The 25,046-nt window shown below is 33.1% G+C and overlaps 1 protein-coding gene across 1 annotated transcript in view; it reads right to left on the bottom strand.

Annotated features, from left to right (window-relative positions):
* blot (bloated tubules) overlaps window positions 1-20,778 on the bottom strand; it is a 38,213-nt gene extending 17,435 nt beyond the window's left edge. Inside the window, exons 1-2 of the mRNA XM_069043454.1 lie at window positions 20,356-20,778; window positions 9,987-10,364 (exon numbers count right to left, since the gene is read on the bottom strand). Of these exons, the coding sequence (XP_068899555.1) occupies window positions 9,987-10,364; window positions 20,356-20,412 (435 nt within the window). The 5' untranslated portion in view covers window positions 20,413-20,778. The remainder of the gene's footprint in view (window positions 1-9,986; window positions 10,365-20,355) is intronic.
* Window positions 20,779-25,046: the final 4,268 nt, after the last annotated feature.

Here is a 25,046-nt window from a genome sequence, read left to right as displayed (position 1 = left end):
CGTGCTGGAAGACTAAGCCGTGAGCATTATTAATAAAGAAGCCGCAGTATCTGAAGCCAACAGACTGTGAAAAACAGCTGCTAATTTACTCTTACACGATCTTCGAAGATGGTCGAAGGGCAGATGTTGCTTTTACGGTCGGAAATGGGTCACAACCGACCAAGCAAGAAGTCTGGCGCAAGTGATGTTTGCAGCGAGGGGTTGGACAAAGAACAAGGGGGTTACGAAATGTGAATTTTCGAATCCAAATGGCAGGGAAGAATGTTTTATCAAAGTAGTATTAAAGAATAACGTTTATGGGAGTTGTTCCAAGAAACTGTATCGGATTGATGTACTTACGTATTTCTACAAAATTTCTAGAGCGTGAAGGATCAATTTAATTTCGGTTTAAATATTAACTGTTGTAATATGCATCAAGAGAATAATTGTGCCTTCCGCCGATTTGATTATTGCTAACAACTAAGTTTCCGTTAAAATTACGTTTTAGATAAATTATCTGCGAGTAATTTTGCCGTAAATAATCCTACACAATGAAAATTAATTTTGCATAACTACAAGTTTTATCGGTTATTGCGAATTCAATCTTAGCTAATTTTATCAAATTGCAATAAATTTTTAATAGTTTATCGTGCCTATTTTGAGGAGAAATAACCACTTTGTTTCTTTTCGTTTCAGTAAAGAAATTTGAAAATGCTTTAATTTTTATCAAGCTAAAATATGCAACCTGTTTGTTAGTTAAATATCAGCGAACGAAGTTTTTTAAATTGCGACACCATTTTGCATTAAGCACATACAGGAAATTTGTTTTTCTAAAATTCCTAACCTCGTCCTTATTATCTTCAAATATTTTTAATGAGTTCAAGGCGCTTGTTTGTGTAGACAAACTCAACAAAATTATCGCATCGTGGGCGTTTTCAGACTTAATCAATAGGTTGCTTTGAGGTCATTATCAGGTTTTCATGTGTTAGTATCATTTTTTCCAAAAAAGCAAACATTTATTGGTTCTTTGGAATCCCCTTATAATTCGTTAAAAGAACTTCAACGCATTCCATAGAAATTTACCTTGTGATAATAACTATTCGGGAAATGATTAAATTATTGAAATCATTCCAAACTCTCACTTCGGAGGGAAAGAATTCCCTCCGTCGCCATTTAGGCCATTCAGGCTGGTATCATATCAACTCAGGCCGAAGGCCTAGGAAAAATTATTATTTCCTTTTTAATACAGTTCAGTACATGCTTCTTTTATTTTTTTTTATTTATAAATATGTATACAGTGAGCGGCAAAAGTATGGAATAAATTCATTAAAAATTAAACAATTTTTTTTTGATCTTTGGACCGGTCAATTTTAGTTTATAAAAATACATATTTTTATGCAAAATAAAATTCCAAACAGTCATTTGTTTTCGAGTTATGACGTCGTCGATAGTTTTTTTAAATGGAAACCCCCAATTTTTTTTCTTGATTCTGATAGCCCTTTTAATTGTCTAAATGTCAGTATGAAAATGTTGTTACCTTACATCAGGAAATTTTTGAGAAAAAAAATAATAAATTTTTTATAACGAACAAAAACAAGTCAAAAACTGTGTTAGAGATATTTTCATATTTGATGGCGGAAACAAAAGACTGAGAAATGTCACAAATTTGTATTGTCAGTGTCAAATTTCTCAAAGACGTTCGTGATTTCGATTGAAATGCAGCAAATTGGCAATAAGAAAGTTATTCATCGTCGAACTAGAGAAATAATTTGTAATACGTTTGATTATATGAGAATAACTTTTCCTTTAGAGCCACTGACAAACATTGGCTTCCTTAGAATTTATTTTTTCAGTCTATTTAGCGAAAATTTAAATTTACCTAGACATTCCTTTTTACGGCGTTTATGAGAAATTTGACACTGACAATACAATTTTGTGACACTTCTCAGTCTTTTGTTTCCGCCACCAAATATGAAAATACCTCTAGTAAGTATTTAAAATTATGGAATTAAATGTTCGAATTGCCATCCCCCAGCCTGTTGACAATAAGCAAGCTTATGAAGAAATTCACCCTGTTTTAGTTTTATCCCAGCACACAATCAAAATTAAAATGTCTATACGTTGTGTTTCTGTTAAATGAGTCATTTTCGAAAACGTTTTGTAAAACAAATAACACATACGAATGAAATTGACGGTAACATTTGACTGTTTGATTTACCTACTTGATTTTTTGACTTGTTTTTGTTCGTTATAAAATTTATTTTTTCCAACTTTATTATTTTTTTTCCCAAAAATTTCCTTATGTAAGATAACAAAATTTTTATACTGTCATTTATACAATTAAAGGGGCTATCAGAATCAAGAAAAAAAATAGGGGGGTTTCCATTTAAAAAAACTATCGATGACGTCATAACTCGAAAACAAATGACTGCTTGGAATTTTCTTTGATACTAAAACATGTATTTTTATAAAGTAAAATTGTCCTGTGCGAAGATTTTTCTGAAAAAAATTTTGTTTAATTTTTAAGGAATTCATTCCATACTTTTGCCGCTCACTGTATAGATTTTAGATATCACCACTAGCTAAAAACTGTATTCTTCAAAAAATTCAAAATATGTACATATGTTTTCAAAGAAATTCTTCACTTGGGTCAACAACATTAGATTATTAAAGGCGTTCAGTAAAATTTATGCTATGTCGGATTGTCGAAGTTTAATTTAGATTAATTATTTTGATATGATAAAAAAAAAATGAGCAAGAAAAATTAGAGGTACTTATAGTTGCATACTTTCTCCACACTCTTCAGGATGAAAATTAACCGATGGTCAAATATTTTCTCCGGTTCAATCACTGCATATGCAAGTGCAAAATCAGAGAGTCAGGTATTCATCGTTTTGTGTGTACAATAATTACGCACTCGGAAAATTACAATTGCTCTTAAAATAACGTTGATTTATATGTACGTTCCTTCTTGTTCACAAATTACACGTGTCGGTAAACATTTTTTATATCAGCACATTGAATTGCTAGTCATTACAATTAAACATTACAAAATATGTATAATCTCACCTTCTCATCCCGTCATTTTCATTTATCGTGTATTTAATTTCGCGAAAGTTTTCTTATTTATAAATGTAGTATGTATTCATTTCTTATGTTTATGTTAAACTAGTCATTTTAAAAAATAAAACATAGTTAGTAAGAGGTTTATGACGCAAAGACGTGTTACTTATCATTTTACAATTCATAAATTCTTTTCCAACTGAATCAGTGTTGACATCTTTTTTCTTAAAGATTTAACAATCAAAACAATTAAGTTTTGTTTATGTTAACAATTGGATTATTTTTCTCAAGTATTATAGATAAGCACTTAAAGGGATAGATAAAGAATAATTGTTTTACCCATCTACCGATATCATGTCAATTTTGCTCTATGTATTGCGATAAAAAGACGAAGAGAAATGTATCTGTATTTGAGGCACTGTTAATAATTAATTCCAAGAAATTTTCCAGGTTTTATCTTATTTGGATGAAAATAAATTCTTAGGACAGTATGATAATGTGGCAATAAAAAAATATGTTGATTTACTGGAGTTAATATTCCTCCGACAAAAATTTTTGTTCTGAATATAACCTAAATTATCAAGTTTAAATATTTGAGTATTAACAAGAGATTGTGCAAGACAATTTGTCTCAATAAATAACAGGATAAAAGGATTAAAAATTATCGTAATTGTATTTGAACGTACTCATCAAAATGAAGACAGCCAGAAAAACAATGAATTTCGTTTACTTTATACCATACGATACTATTTCAAAAAATTGTGCACAATGTACAAATAGTTGGGAATATTCTTGGAATTAAAATTTCTGCAATCAATCAAACATTTTTGATATGATTAAAAATAAAATCTCCTTATCAAAGAGATCTTTTGATAAAACTTATGACCTTGAAGGTTATTCTCTCGGAAAAAATAAAGTAAACAAAATATTTTTTCTTGTTGATTCGTAGGTACAAAGGTATGTTAGTTATCCTAAAATGGCCTCTTTCAACACAAATTTTCCCGGATAGAAGCGTAATGAAATTGTTTTTTTATTAATCACATCTGAATGTTTTGTAACCACATGTAGAATATCCAAGTAAAAATTTGCTAAAAATGTCAATAGCCTGATTTTCTGACTAATTTGAAAATAAAATCTTCCTTACTATATTTAACATGCACAATCGTTTTTATTTTGCATAAATGGATTATAATATGTAATTAACTATTTTCTGAAAACAATTCATAAAATATAATATTTTGCAGTGTAGGATCATCTGCAGACACTAAGAAAAACACGAAGAACTTTATTAAAACTGCTGAATAACATTGAAACATTATTCGTTAACAATGTAATTTTTTCACCACCGAGAGTAGTTGCATTAGTTGCAAGTCGGTTTCTAAGATTCAAAAATCATGTTAAATAAAAAAAAAAATCCCTATAATCTGTTTTTAATCGACGAAGGAGGATTTTGTTCCGCAATAATAAAATCTTAAAGAAACTCGCTACGTTCGTGAGTCAAACTTCGAGTTCGAGTGGAAAAAAGAACCACTTTCCTCTCTAGTTTGACAAATAACTATTTTCTACTTTACTTCTGTATGAAAGCAAAGAGGGTTTAGAACACGACGAACGCAGTGAGGAGTGTTCTAAAGGAACGAGTTCGACAACATGTCTTGTGCAACGAGTGTAACATGCTATTTTTTCTACTTCGGCTTCATTAATTTAATTTTTTTAAATATAAAATTATTATCTAGTGACTTTTATTTTAATGGAATTGGGTTGGTATTGACGAAGCAATGTCCTTTCATTGAGAATTAAATTTTAAATGATCTCCCAGATGTTGTTACAATAATAATCTACCCCCTTAATAGTTTATTTTGATCCAAAACATGAATTCAGGTTCAAATGACATCACATTTAACACTAAAATTTACTTTCAATACCAAACCCAGATTCAATTATCACTAGAAACGATGCTATAAAATTGATCTTTGTGAAACTGTAGAAAAACTAATTTTGGATGCTGTAATAGAAATTCGCGTTTTGAAACCAACTAATGCAATTTACTTTTTCAGGGTTGGCATGACGAAAATGAAATATCTAAATAAACGCCAAAACAAAACGAATTTTAGTTTAAGTTGTTTCTGTGGCAGTTGGACTAATCCCTGGTAAAATATTGCCCACAACATTTTGGTGAAAATTGCTGTCACCGCCAACTATTGTGCTTTTATTCGTATCGTCGAATGGCGCCATTTGAATCTTACAAACAATATGACATTTGTTGCCAACCACGATAAATTTCCACAAATTTGAAAGTTGTTAATTTTTACCATGGCCAACTGTATCGATATACACTAGACGTGTATACATGGCCGTTTCATTTTGCAATTTCTCCATAAGAGAAAAATTCCGATGAAACAATTGAAATTTCCCGTAAAGTAGCGACGCCATACGACTATAATTTTAACCAATCTTCAATCTACGAGTACGTCAACTTGTCAAATATATATTCTTGGTTAGGTAACGGTCAGTTGTCGTATGTTATTTGTCTGTTAATTTGCTTGTCACTCGAAATTAATAAATTAAAATGAACACAACGAAACTAAACACGACAATCATCAACTGAACAATAAATGTTATAATTGACAATGAGCACAGAAAGGTAAGAAAATACTTCCAAAATCTGACGTTTGTGACGTTCAATTTGACAATTTCAAATTAAAAAAATTATTATGAAAGGATCCAACAGATGTCGCTACTTTACGGTAGTTCATGGTTTGCTTTCTAGGAACACTTTTATTTTGAAATTGAAACGGCCATGTATACACGTCTAGTGTATATCGATACAGTTGGCCATGATTTTTACTTAAAAATGGCTTAAAAAGTGCAAAGTAGAAAAAATAGAGTGAATGAGATCTCATTTGTACGGCATTTTGTAGCACTTACTCCTTCATGGTAGTCCTTGCAAGCCGTGCGTGCTGCAAAATGCTTCTTATAAAACTCGCTTCATAATAACGGGTGTTTTTTTTTTAATTTTGCGTCGAAGTTGGCGTTGAAGCGTCGATTGAATTTCTTCAGGTTGTTCAGCAGAAAAGTCATAAACATTATCTTTTACCATAAATACAAACTTGTCTACATATCCTTTTTTTAAAGTAATCAAACTACAAATAATTTTTGAATTAATAAGATTATAAATTATTTTTATTTTTTTTTACTTAAATGCATCCTGGAGAGAATGCAATTTTTTTCTCGGTGCTTTGTAGTCCTCGGGCTTCGCCCTGTAGCTACACATTGCATCACAAGAAAAATCACACATTTATCTCCCTAGATGTACAGTATACCGTGAGATTGAAAAAAAAAATTGATTGAACCACGACTATCATGGTTCAATTGACGGCTCGAGTCTAAATATTGCTGTAATTTGACAACCGTCAAATTTCTCTATTAGAGATTAGAGGACTTAAATATGTTTTTTTAACAACAGAAATATTTAAACTAGCGCTGCCAACTGAACCATGATAGTCATAGCTTACTCGACTTTTTTCTATCGCACGGTACTATTATTCTTTATTTTTGATGCAGGTCGTCGCTAATTATTATAGTAGACCGTATGTTGCAGAGCAACTTAGGTCCTTTATTTTCTTAAGAATGTAAGAGACAGAAAGTTTAAGTATTGGGTGATTCAAAATGATGGTGGAAAGGTATGGCAACTATGTACGAAAATTTATGTGGCAACTGTGTGGGTAGAATGAGTTGACATTTCTTTGCCAGTTCATAGTCGCGCAATTTTGAAAATTGTCAAATCAATGTGCAATGGCATAAAAAAAATCAAATGCACGCTTATGAAATGTCAGACAAACGTCAACTCTACCCTCTACCCCACGCACACAGTTGCCACATACATTTTCGTACATAGTTAACGACACCGACAATACGTTTAAACCACAGCTGCAACCCCCCATCGTAAATTCATTCAAGTACTACCCTGTAAACTAACAGGTACAGAACGAAAGTGATGATTGACAAGAGTCTGCTTAAGTCGCTTATCGGCATCTCAATAGACGTAATAAGAACTATTGCCCTGCCATAAAATCGCTGCAGCTCTGGGACAACTATAGACTACGTCCACTGATAGAATGCATTTTTTAAATATCCTTAGATAACAAAATCCCCAAACCATAACATTAAAATATTAAGAAAGTATCATATTGGGTGATTCAAAATGATTGTGGCCAAGTATGGCAACTATGTACGAAAATTTATGTGGCAACTGTGTGGGTGGGATAGAGTTGACATTTTTTTGACAGTTCATAGTCGCACAATTTTGAAAGTTGTCAAATCAATGTGTAATGAAATTTTAAAAATCAAATGCACGCTTATGAAATGTCATACAAATGTCAACTCTACCTCATCCACACAGTTGCCACATAAATTTTCGTACATAGTTGCCATACTTGACCACAGTCATTTTGAATCACCCAATAGATTGTGTTGGTAATATCTTGAAGCATTCGCGTCACTGATTCTCATTCGTTGTTATGAAACCCACGCGAAAAATAAATTATATGACATTTCAAATTTGAAATTGTCAGTTCTGTCAAAGTGGTTTAAGCATTTAGATTTGCGATTTTTCATCTTTAGAGCTTTGTTTTGCGATTCTCTGGTTTTAAAAGCTATTAGTTTTGATCGTGTTGCTGTTTTGATCTGTTTCGTTGCGATTTTTTGTTGATTTTTTTAAATTTGTGAAGTGAGTGCGTGCCTCAAGAATCTAATTACAAACATCGCAAATGATACAGAGGTCATTTTTGTTCATGCATTAAATAGGAGTACATATTAAATAATCTCCTGCTTGTGTTTAGCCATTTCCGAAAAAAGCTGGATATTTTAATTTCAGTAGGCAGCTTTTTCGGAAATTGGAAAATGTATTTTATTTTATTCCGTCGAGCACATTATTACTCGTGAAATACCCTGTATTAATAAAACCTAATACATATATTACTCCTACTGTACTGAAGTTTTCTTTCGTCTTTCGTCTTTCCTAAGTGCAAACATGCAGAATAATAATAAAACATCACGTGTAAACCTGCTCTTTCCATTTTTTAAAATTTCGCGCCGGATCTATTTGTTGTAGCGTAGAGTGAACATTTTTAGTAACATTTATGTCAAGCAATCTATGAGTGGACAGAGTTTACCAGTATATACAAAATAAAAATCGCCAGAGAATGTTGTTGATTATATTTTATTATTTACTTCTAATCTAGGCACACTCATTATCATCTCACTAATTTCGCATTTTATATCAATTTTTGATGCGGAAATATTTGTGCAATAAGTTAGGAAATGTAATTTTTTTCGCATTAATCATGGAATTTTTTATCGAGGCGATAGCCGAGAACTTACTTTTCTACTGGAAAATAAATTAAATTTGAATATTTTTAATATTGTACTAATTATTTTTAAATTAAAAAGCGGAATCATGATTGTTCAGCTTACGTTACTATAGAGAAACAATTTTATTTAAAAAAAAAACAAACTTTATGAAGGCATTTAAGTTGTTCGCTCGAGTAAATTAACGGAAATTGTATTAAAATGTATGATACAACTGATACAAGTGAATCGTTTGATATTGAAGAATATGCAAAACAGACCGAATACCTGAAAAGTAACAGCGTACTTATATTGAACAGCGTTTTTCGTGTTAGTTTAAGGAACCTTTAAAAAAACATTAATTAGTAAGTTGTAAATTTTGAGGATATCTTTGATAGATTTCAAGTTATGTATTTCAGGAACAGATCAAAATTGTTTGGAAATATTCCATTTTTCCTATCTGAAATTAGTATTAATATGTTACTTTTCCTTCCTGTACTATAGTAATACCTACATATTAGTACTAGAATAAACCACACTTCTGTGGTAGTGTAGAAATTATTATAAACGTGCGTTATCTACAGTAAACAAAAAGCAACATAAATATTAATTTCACCATAAACTTTAAAGCGGCGTATTTTTGAGCTAATGCACTAACACTATTTGCGACGCTAGTTTTACTTAAATTGCACAATTCTTCAATCCCGCAATTAGCGTACTTGCATGACTGCATAGAAATGCAATCCAAAATCACATCGAAACTTTCCAAACGTAACAAACAGAAATTTATAATTTTACAAAATCCCAATTGGAACTAATTTGCTGCAACAAACGAATGAAAACAATAGAGACGCCGTTGGTCCAGTTGTTTTCACAGCACGCGACCTTTATTAAAATTTTATTTCACCAAAACGATAACGCAACTGCCATTACAAACGACATAAAATCACTCTGGGTCTAACGATCACTTGTTTAAATGATTTCATAACATATGAATTGATTATTTATTAGCATCGCTCCGGGTAAACCCATCAATGAAAATTCCTAAATCCACTGACTAATTTGAATTTTATCGTATAATTAGCCGCAGGTGCGGCGAAGTTATTCTGAATCACAAGAAGAAACCGAAAGTGTTGTTCCCGCACAAGTGTACTATCTTATCAGAGGCCGCAGTGGATTCTTTCGCGATGACGCGGTTGTAGTGGTTCAAATTACTATTTCCAGGTAAGGATCAGACGGATCATTATTATTAGATCTGAGGTCATTCGAGGCCGACTGATCAAACTTTATTGGAAATTTTCGACGAAATGTTTTTTTCTCGATAAAACCGACTCCCGTTGATTCTTTATTATCGAGCGCCTAGAATGGAAAAGTGGAAGTACTAATTAGCATTATCTAACCTTGCCCGTTCTGTTATTGTTGACTCGGAACCGTCCCCACACGCTGAGTACAATTTAAATGTTTTCGCAATATTTGCAACGTTGTTTGAAGAAGTCACCTACTTAGGCAGCAAAGCGGTGACATAACAACGATAACATTTTAAATCTACATTTTTTGGGTTGCTCACAGTTAATTACTGTAAACAGACGTGCACATACCATTTCCATCTTTGACCCCACGAGCTTGGTCGTAGAGCCCATTTCGTTCTTCTCCGAGTCCAGTTCGGAGCCATTGTTTGAAAGGGTTGTCTTGGCCGAAGAGGACCGGAGAGTCGTGTAGTCGTACAAGTCGTAGTTGTTGGCGAAAATGCTGTTTTTCGAATCGTTCGAAGTTATCGTCGAGGTGTAAGCTTCGTCGTAGGTGTTGACATCGACGTTTCCACTTTCCGGGATGAAGCTCAGGTTCTCGTAGGTATTTTGGGAATTGTCGACGATCGATAGGTTGTTGTAATTTCTTATCGCACGCACTGAAGGCGATTTGAGCAATAGTTTCGGCTTGTAGGTGGGTTCGTAAATGAAATTTATCTTCTGGGCCACCTGGAAAATAAGTAGAACAATGAACTACTACAGTTTCTGATTAATTATTTCTGATAAGCAATTTCTCAGGAATAACAAATTAATGACAATTTAAGTCATTAGAGTTGTACTTTGTATAACTATGATTTGTCAATCAAAAAATTGCTTCCATGCAAAAGTTTCTGCTTCGTCCAACGATACTGCGGTCATTCAAGTTGTACTAAAATAATTCGTAATTGTGACATTAAGAAAGTTATCGTTATCTAAAATTTTAAATAAGTAATACTTATCATTTTATCAATTATACTGCGAATAACTAGGTACATAACATGAATAATTTATAAATCGATTAGTAGGTATATTACAGGATTCCGAAATCACTTTAAGGTGATACATATTCTCCAAATGAAAATAACATAAGTATTTAAAAAAATAACATAAAAAGACATCTTGTCTTTGATATTTGTTATTTTTCAGTTATTTACTTATTTACAATGGCGGACAAAAAATTTCGTCCACAACTGTCATTCCACTCATGCTGTAAAGCAACCTTTAGGAACGAATAACCTCATTTCACATGTTGACATGTGTCAATCAAATTGTGCCTATGTTCTTATGGGTAACAGAAATAAATTTCAAATTTTAATTTGCAAACGTAAATCATAATGACAATAACTGAATCTTTCTTTTTGGTAAACGACTTGTTGGCTCCTGGTAACTTATTTGCTAGCTGGGTCGGCGAATCTTTGTATTTATTAAGTCCATTTGGGTTATCCTCTGCAAACATGAAAATTTTGTTCCATTCTAGGAAATTTAGGTACCATTGTCTTGTTGAATTTTTTTCATAGGTGACAATCTTTTTGATGTGCTCACTTATTCTAATGCTGACAGGAGTCACATTATTCAACAACACAATGTGTTCAGAAAAATACTAAATTGGAATTAAAACAATTGATATTTTGAAGCAACTGAAGTTCGTTTTTTTTAATGGTTTTTAAGCTATTGACACAACACCTTACCTATTATACTTACCTATTATATGTTTCTTATTTTACACTTTTACTATTTTTATTATTTTGTTACTGCATGCAATTAACACTTGCAGTTAATTTATTTACTTATAAACATTTAACATGGACATAACCAAGAATAGGACATAACCAATTACAGAAAAAAAAGACGTTTCTGTCATCCGTTGTCTTTTAATTCAAATAATCGTCACTTGAAGTCTCTACTGTACGTACGATTTTTTTAAATGTCAAGAACAATTTTTCTTACGGAGAAATCATCGAGTGGGACGGCCATAATAAGCGCTTCGCGTTTTGATACAGTTGGCCATAGTCAGTATGATAAAAATTACAAAAATCGAAAGTGAGGTTAGTTGCGACTAAAGCCAGTTTTACATTTTTATGACAATCGAATGACAAATCGTTCAAGATTCCGTGTCCGCAATAGTAGGTACTATGGGGGACAATAAATTTAGGCCAGCAAATTTCTGACATTTCAAAAAAGTCAATGCAAGCGACCATTTATTGTCATTATGACTGATGTGTCAATTTGTCAAATTGGAGGTTTTCAAGCTGTTGGGCGTTTCCTTCGCCTTTTTTGTAACTTACAGATCATGACGTACTAGCATAACTGATTTGTAGTAGCACTTCTCTCTGGTGCACGCTTCTTTTCCCAATTTTAATTTTGATTATCGCTGTCACAATGACAAGAATGACAAAAATCGAAAATGGGGTTAGTTGAACATAATGCCAGCTTCACATTTTGATGTCAACTCAATGACAGGCCGGCCTAAATTTATTGTCCGCCATAGTACACTCGCGTCTGCATTCTACATATATTCGTTATTCGTTGTATATCTACTATTCTATGTTCTACTTAATTATATTCTACCATGTGATGGAAAAAAGATAAATTGACAATGACAATGACATGACTGTCATTGTTAAGTTGACGATGATAGTGTAAATATTGTGAATTTGACAAGCGTAAAGTTTCTCTATTAAAAGATAGAGGACTTATACAGGGTCGCTACAAAGTATGGCAACAGTTAAATATCTCGAGAATGGTTTCTTGGAAATCCTTGAGATTTGATATGGAGTCTCCTATCACCATATCCAATCATTAGAACTTCTATCCGCTCGGTTTCACTTAAATTAGGCATTTTTATAATAAATAAATAAGTAATAAATAAATTAATAATAGAAACTGTTTTCAAAGATAACTGTTTATTTATTTTTGAATTAAAATTTAAAAAAATTTTTGACCATTCTTATGTAAACTATTATTACATGTGATACATCGTTGAATTCAGAAAAAAAACCTCTTTTCAAAAACCATAAAATTAATCCCTGTTGCCATTTAAAAAAATTCAAGTTAGACTTGTATCTCGAAAACAAATGAAGGTATAAAACTGAAAAAATTGGAAAGAATAGAATTTAAATGCTCTTAACTCCTTACCAAATCTCAAGGATTTCCGAGAAATCATTCTCGAGATATTTAACTGTTGCCACACTTTGTAGCGACCCTGTATAAGTATTTCTTTGACAATATCAGAACTGGAGTTGGTTTTTTCATGGTGTGAAAACTTCTTAGGAGAGATAGGTTAGAATTATTGTCCAAATTCTATGACATTTTTAAAAATTATTTCTTAAGTACATATTGTCAAGTAGACAGTTATTTGACAAATGGACAAAACCAAATTTACATTAGGAAAATTTACGTTTCCTTCTTTTTGTAATAAAGGTATAAGCTCTGCCATTTCTATTGAAACACCACCTGTTGATTTTTCGTAATTTTTTTTACTAGACAATAATTTATGAACGTTCACGGTGAAGTAATCACTAGCTGATAATTTATCACTGATATCAATAATCTAGTTTAGATGGTGTATTGGCAATTTGAAAATTTTTCAGATAAATCGAATAGTTAAAATTTTAGTTTGTAACCTGTCTGGAAAATGTTCTTTTAACGAATCAAAAATATCAATTTAATATTTATCGTATAATTTTAAATACATTTTCCGGTTTTGCTTGGTAGGTACAGTTGCGGCCGTTGAAATCTCAGACAGGAAAGATTTAAACACTGTATAAATTCCGAAATTTGATTAGCGTAAACAGAATTTTCATCAAGGATTATAAAGTCAGTGTCAGTATTTGACATATTAGGTCAGAATCGCGCGTAACTTTTGAAATGCCGCAATTATCTGATTTGCAAAAATGTGTTTGACTGAGGGACGGTGTGAGTATAAGAGCCATTGCGAAAAAAATTAATGTGGATAATGTTTGAGTGACATTTTGAGAAACGTCACTTTCAATGGCATTTACAAAGCTAAAAGTTTGGCGTTGTCAAAGTGTCTGAGTTTTCAACGGCCGCAACTGTACATCGTTTGTAATTTGGAGACAAATAAATGAATGACTGAATTTGTAAATTTACACTCATAAATGGATGACCATTTAAGACGAAATTTATTTTCAGCAGTATTGTACATGCAATCGAAAATAAAAATCGGGAAGGCCGTGATTAATACGCTTCAGTTGGCAACACGTAAAAATTATGTAATGTAATTACAATGGTGATTATCATTGACTACTTATTAAAATTTGCTATTACAATATATTCACTTTAGAGCGAAAATTTTTCATTTGCACACTGCACGTGTTACTTCAGAAATGGAGAAAGACTTGAGAACGGCGAATGGTCATATTCGACACCTCGAGTTTTTGAGGAATTTCAACAAAAGTTTCCGGACTTTCAAGGCACTTACCAACAACTTGCCCAGAAAGTTAAAAAAGATTTGCACTTTTTTCCCTATCGTGTGTCTGTTGTGCATGAAATTAAACCCCTTGACAATAAGAGCCCCCACAACATAACCTCTCTGAATATTGATCGATTTATAAACAAGCTGCGTGCTCACCGTTGAACAAAGGAGCAGAAGTTTTAAATCTCATTGTTTCAATGCACTAGCTGAGGAAATTCTTTTACAACCGACAGGTCACATAATCCACACCTTTATGAAAATCAAAATTTCAACGTTCGCAAAATCAGTAACCTAACTTTTAAGACTGACATCTGATAATAATTGAAATCTTAACGAATTGTCAACTGAAATTTTTGGTCACAGCCAACTCTATTTTTTTTTTCAATCTCACGGTTCTAAAAATTCTAAAGAGTAACTTCGCTAGATCAGTAATCTTCTTTAAAAACAAAAATGCGGACGTTGAGCTACTATAGTTTGATTTATTTTCAATACGTTTCATGACCCGCACGAACTCTGCAGAACAAAAAGGCCGTCGTGTTTCATGGTGTCGAGAAATATTAAAGAGCTTCGAATGAGAAGTTTCTCGTGACGCACAAATGTAAAACTTTGACTGTAATGTTATGATATCGTATCAACAGAAAAAGAAGTTATGGGTGTTGGAAGATTTGCATACGCTAATGCAAGTCAGTAAATCGTGATCGTTGAAAGAACGAATCATCCCAGTATTTTTTCAGCACAGGTTTGATTGATAGTCCTGTTATAGCTGACATGTTAAAGTCTGCCGCTAATTATCAATAGGGTGAAAGAATTGAATCGAACTTCATGTCTCAATACTTGTTACTTCCTTTTAAAACGTAACGGTGTTTCGAATGTGCCTGTCACATGGTTTAAAAAGTGTTAAATCGTTTATTCTATCTACTAGTCCAGTCATTACCTATATTCAAAAAAGCTCTGATTTTCTCAGGTAGCTGAGTTTCGATAGGTATATATTTTCATTTAGTAGCTTGAATAATAATAATAATAAAGTAAACGCATAAGAACTGTCAAAAAATGTTTTTAGTAAATATCTCCTAAACTGTTAGTCCTAAAACAGTTTACTAACAAATATGTAAATTAGAAAATTGTCTATTAAACAGGTCCTATACTTTTTTCTTACAAGCAACCATCTTCACATATCTATTAGGATTTACGAGCACTAAGTCTAAACCTATATATTACGTGGATAACAAAAAAACCTTGAAAGTGGTATCCACAAGCTTCCAGAACGTTGGCGCCTGTGCCTGTGTATTGCAGTTAACGGGTACTACACTGAAAAATAGTACGAGACATGTTATCACTGCATTAAAGGCATTTTAGACACATTCTTGTTCATTCTTGAACGACGAAATATGCCTACAATCTTAAATTTGGTAAGCCGTAATATGCGAAAACTGTTGTTTATTATACTTGACAATTCAACTCGCATTCTCTTGACCAATCAGATTTACGAAATTAGTCAGAACAGACCAATCACGCTTGTTTTAAAAAAATTGCCGCGGAAATTTTCACTTATAATATCCCTAGTGCATTGATTATTTCCGGAAATTTTTTCGAATGCATTTCTAAAACGTATTAATTAGCCCGAGTGGAACACTGATTGGACCATATCTAGGTTTAAATTTATAACCCGTAAAGCATGAAAACTGTTGATTTTACGAAAAAGTATAGGACCTATCGCAGAAAATTTGCTAATCTATAAATGTGATAATAATTGTTTGTTTTTGACAGTTCTTACGCGCTGTAAAATGTTTTCCGTACAACAGATGCGCTATGTATCAATAAGTCGTGCCAAAACCAGATAACCACCAACGCTGCATTCTACCCAGAAAATCAATTACACTTAGTGTAATTTTGTTTTCACCAACTTAATTCAACAGGTGGTGGTTATTTGGTTTTAGCATGGCCTATACGAAGTCACTAAAGTCTCTAAAAGAACGTATATCAAGAGTCCTGTGGAATTCGAATATATTTGATTTTTGCCGCTCTATAACATATACAAAATAGAAAAACAGAGGTTATGTAAGTTCATTAATGACAGGTTTTTAATAGACTGTTGTAAGATGAAAACTAATTATAATGTAGAAAAACTGAAGAAAATTTCAAGCAAAACAACTAAGACGTCGAATTCATAACTGATGCTAACGCTAACATTTTATAATTTGACATGTAACTGTTGACATCTGATTTGCCGGCTTCAACCGCTGGGCATACATAATACATACTATCGTGTCAAAAATAAATTACTCCCTACGATTTAGGGATATTCGTTATAAGTTGCCATAAATTTGGTTAGGTTGGAGGCTATGTGTTTTCTGGTGACAAACAAAAGATATCGTAATGGAAAGGCAGCGAATTCCTTGTAACAGTTGCATATGGCTCAATTTCTGGCCAAGTGATAGATGTTTTTTCGTTTCACAATCAATTTTGGTTTCTGGCGGCATATTTAGTTGGACTTAATCTCTCAGTTCATAGTAACCAACCTTAAGCATTCAAAATTACTTTTAAAATTCTTGTTACCCACAACATGGAAAACGTTATTTCCCTGAAAGTTCGAATTCTAGGGAATAATTTATTTTTGACACGATTATTGTTGGACACAATAAAATTATAGAACCGTACAATTACACAGGACTCTTGGCTACATTCTTTTAGAATTGAATTCAGACAGCGAGTATTTTCTAATATGACAGCTTGGATGAAAAATATACATATTGGAAAAAAAAATAAAGGAATATTTTTGACGGGAATTTTTTGTCTCACCAGTTACATACTACTCTCGTGACTGATACTTATATTGCTTTCAGTTAAAAAAAAAAATTCTTAGTAGAACTCCTGTAACAATTATTTCTAAATATGTGCACTTCCTGTAGGTCCTGTTCCAGTTAGATAATGCACTCGCTGTGTCTACATCGATTTTACTCAAGAAGTTAAATTTCCACCAATTAAAATACCCATTTAGTTCGATCTACTTTTCCCGCGTACTGTTAGAATCGAAAGTTTTAATAACTAGCAATTTATTAAATAATTATTGCATCTAATTTACTGGTACGCACTTTTACAATGATATAAGGACTTAATTTGGTTAATTACGACCTTTAGATGAATATAATGTCGATGTCCTTTAATCGAAAATCTGTGCAACCATGTAAGTATGTAAATAAAAGCGAAAACAATCGTGTATCGCTCAACCATGGGAAACTTTTGATAACAATTTTCATTAATGAACATAATTTACCTTGGATATGGTATTGAGCCGTACAAATACAAAATACAAAACCCATCATTCCCGTAAAACAACTTTCTTCATTGGTGGCGATACCAAATTTGGAAAAATACTCACCGCAAGTGCCACGTAATGTCATTGCAAGCAAACCAGCACAAACCCTGCAGTCTTAATATGTCAGTTTTTCACTTTTGAAAACAGTGAAAAATTTATTTTTGTAGCGACCCACTTTAAGCAAATTTCCTGACGATTATTAGAGACTGGAACATGATACTTGGGTCACTCTACCTATTTACCTATTAACAAAGTGTGAATTGTTTCCGGTGAAACCAAAAGTGAAAAAATCACAGTGCATTGCAAATGACCGGAAATAAAAACTGATTTATGTTGTAAATTTTATTCCGACCAACACGAGTCTCATGACTGTTCTACATTTCCATGAAAAATAAACTTTTTTGTAAAGATTTCTGCCCGATACTAGTTCTCCAGTATATTGAATTGACTCGGAACTTTTCTCATCTATTTCCAAATAGGTAAAAACTGAACGGAAGCACATTCCGAGTTTTCCAGATTTCATCATAATTTATTACGTGACATCAATTTTGAAGTATAGTAACCTGCGGAAAGTTTTTCCATTTTCCCAACAACTCCGATAACTTCTATTGACTTTACGATCGACAAACTTCTTTAAATTGCTTTACTTCACCTGCTTTACTGTTTATACAAGCAATTTCAAATTAGCCTTGATCCTTTCGGAATATGTACAGTCCAATTAACACAATTCTTGGCAATTCTCGACGTGTGTAACCAATGATATTCAAGATTTGTTTGTAAACAAATTTCAAATTGTCGTTTCTAAAATAAAAACTATCCGAATTTTATAAATCACCGGCTACAAATCATTTTTAAACTAGCATAAACTATTTCGGAATAATTGTTAGCTAAGATCGATTAGAAACGGAATAAATTTGTAGGGAAACAGTCAGTTAAACATTTAAGAAAGAAGTTTTTAATTTGCATTAGTTACTCATGAAGACACTTCCCACTTTTACCACCTTATTAAATTAGACAATTTTATTATGCAACTATATTAATAAATGTAATGATTGTAACATTATAATTATCCTTTCGCTGCAACAATGCAACTGTTTGTTCCACCGATTTTTCACTTTCTGCACTTCATACGATCTCATTGTCGGAAACCAATTTCGTCGCAAACGAGTCGGACAAATTAAACAAAAAGCATTATCTATTTAACCGAAATGTTTTTACAACAAGAAACTGACCACAACGGGTCGGTCTCGTAAATTAAACAACATCGACGTCTCTCGATGGTTTTACCATTTTTATCGTCGACCATAAAAAGAGATTTACTTAACGCACGATCAAGTAACTCAGTTATGCTAATTAGGGAGACTTTGCACATCATTCTGCAAATTGTTTCTATTGGTTGTGTAATAATAACAGCACATGCAGAAGATTCTCGTGTTACGTCCATGTACTCCACATAAAATTTCAAATCTTTCCACCTGAATACACTCGACTCGTAATTACAGGTTGTTCGGCTTTTCAGAAAAATTTATCTCGATCGCAATAATTTCATTCAAATGACATCAACAAAAAGCCTGAAATATTAAATGTGGACAGTTAACGTAAACAGTAATGGTGTAACAGTACACTTGCAAAAAATGATGCAGTTTTACTGCACAAACTCACTTGCAGTTGCGAAAACAGTAAAATTCTAGCTGTAATAAATTCGTACAGTGTCTTTGATTAAGACACTTTCGCTTTGTTGACATTCCGAGTTACATAAAATAAAATACATTCGTTCATTAATGCATTCCGATTATTGATATTAATAAGAATTCGTGTCAGTGGGTAATAATTATACTTTTCCTTTAAGTCCGAAGTTCATGGGCGCCTTAATGGTTCTTAATTAATCCATTTTTTCGATACTTATTAAAATAACAAGTTTTCGAGTGACGAAACATCGGTTCGGGCAAAAACAAAAAGTACCCCCAGCTAGTGTCGCTTCTCAGACCTACTTTATCCATCTTCGCTTTACTTTCATGTTAATTCATACAGTAAGCGACGAATTTCATGCTTTCCGCGCAGGATAATGAAGGTAAAGTCGTGTTTACTTAACAAGAACACTTATTCGTGTCAACCTTTAAAAACTGTAAACGTTCCAACAAAATATTTGATCAATGAACAAGTCGCTCCAGCTCAAAGGGATTATCGAAATTTATTATTTCGTTATCAGAGAAAAAATGCGATTCCAGCGCGGGAATGACACGTTTCCGGCAAATATTTGGAGATAATTGGAGCAACTGTTGCGCAACCCCCTCCGAGCAACGTAATTAAAAATGTTTGCGTTTAACGTGCAAACGGTTAATTTTATTTATTATGCATGCCTCGCTGTTATTAAATCGTCGAGACTTCCAGTTCTTATTTGAAAAGTGTAATCTATGCAAAGGAAACGTACAAATAGTTGTTCGTAGGCTGTTAATTGGTGGTTTTTCAGCCGTTTTGTAAAGAATCAACGATCATTAAACATTTAAATCAAAGCTCTTTCGTTTTTCAGCCGTTTTGCAAAGAAGACCCGTCGATGATCATTATACATTAAAATCAAAGCTCGTTCGTTATGATCTTTATCATTACGAGGGACAGCAACCGGATTCAGAAACGACCTTCGTTTTTTGAAATAAACGCAATAAATTCTAGTTTATGAACAAAAATGAAAATTTCATCATGCACGAGCTAGTCAAGAGCTTTGCAAAGTTCTGAGAGCGGGAAAAATGTCGTTACGCAACGAGATTTGAATTTTGTTTTTGTCGCGCCTCACCTGGACAAAACTATAATAAATATTAAATATGTAAATGTTTCATTGGCGTAAACAAAATATTGCTGGAACTTTTCGGCGCATTTGCATAAAACGTTGGTTTTTACGTTTCCTCCACATTTATTTTCGCATATTTTCTTACCGGTTGGCCATCGGGGACTTCCTTGAAGGTGCTCGATTTATCCCACTTCTCCCGCATTCTTCTAGAACCGTATCAACTTTATTGTCCTGTATTATCGCCGATAGACAAAACGATCTGTTTATCTTATCTGCGGTATGTGTCATCAAAACTGTCCAAACTTGGGCCAAAACATTCGAACACACTGGACGGCAACATGAAAAAATCAACTGTTTACGTCCTTAATTCACAGGTTTAGCAACATATTACACCGTTAATAACATAACTTGTTGTTTTCTAAACACACGACCGCGACGATTTCAAATCGACCGTAAACTGTTGTTCGTACGAGCACCTGCGTATACCTGCGTCCGCACACCACCAAGTCCCTACAACGACTCATTTTGAGCGTAACGCGCGGTTCGTGCGACCGCAGGAACCTTCTGCAGGTGATAAGAACGGTGACGGTGCGCTTGCGGTGACGCTCGTTCCGGACTCCGGAGACTGATGCAGATTCGGAAATTCATGATGACTAAATGTGTTGTTGTTCGACAAGACGGGAATGGTGATCGAAATGTGTACTTCCGTCGAGTCTCATAAAAAAATCACTGAAGATGAGATTGTTTTAATTACTGTTGCTGTTGTTTTGTAATACAAAGTGTAAATTGCACACGCTGTCTTTTTAGTTTTTGTGGACGTAAAGGGCGAGAACTTGCAAAATAAACTACTAGAGAATAATGTAATTAAAGCGGAAAATTAATGCAAAGTGGTCTTAATTGTTGACTTCAAAATACGCGTACTGAATTCTAAAAATATGGATATTTGTTGCATTCAGTGGGCGTATTATGACTGTAACTAAATTAAGATGAGGCATCATTTGAGAGCAAAAATTATCAAACAAATCATCATTCTTCGGCGCGAAGGTCGATCAGGAATTTGTTAGTAAAAAATCATTGTAGCAATTACAGTTAATAAAACTGAAAATATGGATATATAAATAGTCATTACTCTACGTTTTTCTTTACAGTGACGAAACGTTTCGTATAATACGATGTTGACATCATCAAAGAGATGGTTATCAATTAAGATAGTCTATCTATTACGTAGAGCCAAAAATGTTGGAAAAAGTCATATCTTTTTCTTTGTTTATTTATTATCAGTTTACTTTAAAAGTTATCAATTCATTGAAATCAAGCTAGATATACAACTTCAAATAAGTAGGTATAATTACTATAAGATATTTGTATTTTTACTACAGTCACCTAAAATAAGTATGTACCTACTATTACGTTCGGTCCTGAAGGCTTTGGAAAAAAAAACTTTTGTTTGTCTCATTTACCTACACCACTGTTTTACTGTTCGGAAAATAAATACCAGTGATGGCTTCTTCCATTTTGAGAATAAATAATAGACATTGGAAACTAGATTTGACGAATAAGGGGTTGCTTTGTCTCGAAGCCAGTATTACTGTAGGCAGCTGTTACAGAAATGTAGTCCTGATGTCGTCACCACAATTTTCTTGTTCTTTTTACCTGATAGTATCGCGTGTCTCTTTCATAATTTAATTTTGTATGTTTCTTCCGGGTACACCCTGCCCATGCGGTACATAATTAATCAAAAACTGTTATCACAACACAACTGTTCCTGCTGAAGTAAGCGCAAGACGTTTTCGTAAAAGCGGTAAATTCTTGTATCTTTACCTCAAGCATTTAGACGCTGCTAGAAGTCAGTTGTGGAACACACTTCTGATTTAGTCTTAACATTTTCAGCATTTATGGGACGATTACGCACTACATTCTTAATAATATTGTTATTATAGCAATACGATTTATGAATCCAAGAAACCAGAGGTTGAGGGTGTATAAAAACTTTTACCTAAAACTTAAAACTAAACACCGTTCACGTTGTTTTGGCATAATGTGAGGTCATGATTTATTTTTTTAACGTTGGACACACTGTTTGATTGCCGTCACTAAAGTGCCTGACATGCGAACCTATCAAAATGAACATAACCATGTTGCTGAATTTCCCGCGATGTCTGAGAATTCTTCTATTGCAAAATAGTAAAACTATAATAATGCACTACACATTGACGCTATTTATAACCTCAAACTTAGAAAAACATAACCTAATTCAACAGGCAGCTTTACTACCAAATTAAATGCAAAATTTCCATGGCCTGCCATTATGCCAAAACAACGTGAATGCATTTTATATAAAAAGTCGTGACATTTTTGTAGATGTTAACAAAACAAATGTAGGTCATTCTGATGACAATTCCGTATTTGACAATAGATTGTCAAATACGCAATATGTGTACGCTTATGTGTTCATAGGCGTAGGTACGCGCTTAGATGGGAGGTGTGAAAAACGTGAATTAATTGAAAAACTGCTTCGGAAATAGGCCATTGTGATAAATACGAGCTCAACAGTGAAAACTATTTTTTGAAATGTATATAATTTTAGAAAATTAAGTAGCGATATAGGTCAAAATGACTGCACACCAGTATCAGCTTTGCCAAAACAAAATAATATTTCCAAAGTATCACCAACTATTGAACAATGTTCTTGCAATTTGCAATAAAGCGACTGTTACTTATTCAAATGTCAACAGTTTCATGTGCTGCACTGTATCGAGCGATCAAATTAATTTGTAATCGAGTCATCCATGGATTGAATCCGTATGTCTTTTGCGATTGATATTGACATGTCGAGATCTAACCTGTGTTTCAAACTGTGTTTATGGGAGCATGGAGTTTAAGTAACGACATAAGATTTCGAATTCATGGATAACTCGATTACAAATTAGTTTGATCGCTCTTTATTACACCTGTATACCGGGTATTAACCACGGAACCTGGCCATAGGCACATTTAAAATTACATATACATACATATTTAAAAAAATATATCAGTTGCTATGAAATATATTTGTTTAATGTCATACTGACCGTTATAATATAATTACCATCCGTGCAAACTACAATGCCTTCAGGAAATGTTTGATGTAGACGTAGAAAGAAGAATTACTATTTGCTAAGAAATGCAGGAAAGGGCAAACCAAAACGTAAGCTTTTTGTCTTCTGTTGCACCATTTAAGATAGTAGTAAATTTAAATTCGCCAACATACAGGGTGTTAGGTAAATGTCTTGCCAAACTTTAAAGAGAGCATCAGAATGTTGATTAGATACAAGTCCTCGGTCGTTTTTTGGCTCACCTGCACAGTTCACTTTAAATCTGTTGACAAAAAAGTACACCAACTCGTTGAGAACCACTGAAAATTGTATTATTGCAGTCACTATTACCGTAAAAAATTTAAATAATATCCGTGGAAACGAAACTTTTTCTTAAATTGTGAATCTCAAACGATGGGGTACATTTTTTCCGCACCCCATTTTGAACGAAATTAGCATCCAAATAAAAAATGGTAGAGGAAAAATCTAGCCAATTTTGCCTGATAATGAACTGTTTACATTTTGGCAGTTCATTTACCTAACACCCTGTATTTAGACATGAAGTTGCACATGAAGATCAAGAGGTTTGGTTCCAGCAAGACGGCTGTCCCCCGTATTTTGGTGTAAATGTGAGAACCCACTTAAACCAAGCCTTTACAAATCGCTGGATTGACCGTGGTGATACCTAAACTGGCCGGCCATATCTCCTGATCTTGCACCATGTGACTTCTTTTCGTTAGCTTCTCTTAAAAACTAAAAATATTGATTCTCTGAGGGAGGCCATCGTTGCGGAATGCAGAAATGTAACATAAAGACAACTTAAAAGAATGTGACAACTGCATTTTATCATCGGTTGGGTTATGGTTTAAACCAGATTGGAGAATTATTCGAATGCTTATTATTATAACCTACGAGTATTTTGTTTATTTTTTAACTTTACATTTAGTTTGTTTTTATTTATTTTGTTATTATTATTATTATACTATCCCACCTCCACCCGGAGGCACGGCAATTTTGCCGGAGTACATACACTATTACGGATAATATTATCAAGTAATAGTGCAGTGCTTATCAACATAATTACCGGCGTCTTGCCTCCACATTTTGACTTTTTTGTGTTTTATGTTCTGTGTCAATGTTAAGGAATTTCCTCACGATGTGACATGAGTATAATAATATACCTTTTTGAATTTCAACCACCAATGTGTTCTCTAAGTCCAAAATTTTTAAATTTTTAAAAAGAGATTGCGGTACAGTTGGCTTCAAAAAAAACGGGAAATGAAATTTGACCTAATGTGAATTGGAAATTTAATTTGTCAATTTATGTCAATTTTTGTCTGTTTCCCAGTAGTATTTCTGACACATAAGTGCAGTTTTTTAACCTAAATTCTAAAATTCCGTTTCAAACTATAAAAATTTAATAAAATCTGACAGAACTTTTTCTGACAGTTCCCGTTTTTTTTTAAGCCAACCGTACTATTCCCGTTGCTGAAATTATAAATGGTAAAATCGAAATTTTTTCTAAACACCAAAGATTTCTCATAGCAACGGAGAGTTCTAAATATTTATTAATTTTTGTATTATATGTCTGTGTTATATTGTGTGAATTTGGAACAGCTATATCTAATATCGTTGGTTGGAGTCGACGATCATCATCCATCTCTTGAGGTGGGCGTCACCATAGGTGATGTGTTCAAGAGATTTCCAATCGGTCGAAGCAGTTCGTTCAATTTTAGGAAATGTAACTTTGTTGCTCTCTACG

Source organism: Tenebrio molitor, chromosome 1, assembly GCF_963966145.1.
Source record: "Tenebrio molitor chromosome 1, icTenMoli1.1, whole genome shotgun sequence".
In the NCBI taxonomy this organism is placed as follows: Eukaryota; Metazoa; Arthropoda; class Insecta; order Coleoptera; family Tenebrionidae; genus Tenebrio; species Tenebrio molitor.
Note: the sequence above shows the minus strand (reverse complement) of the source record. Positions and strands in the feature narration are given on the sequence as shown.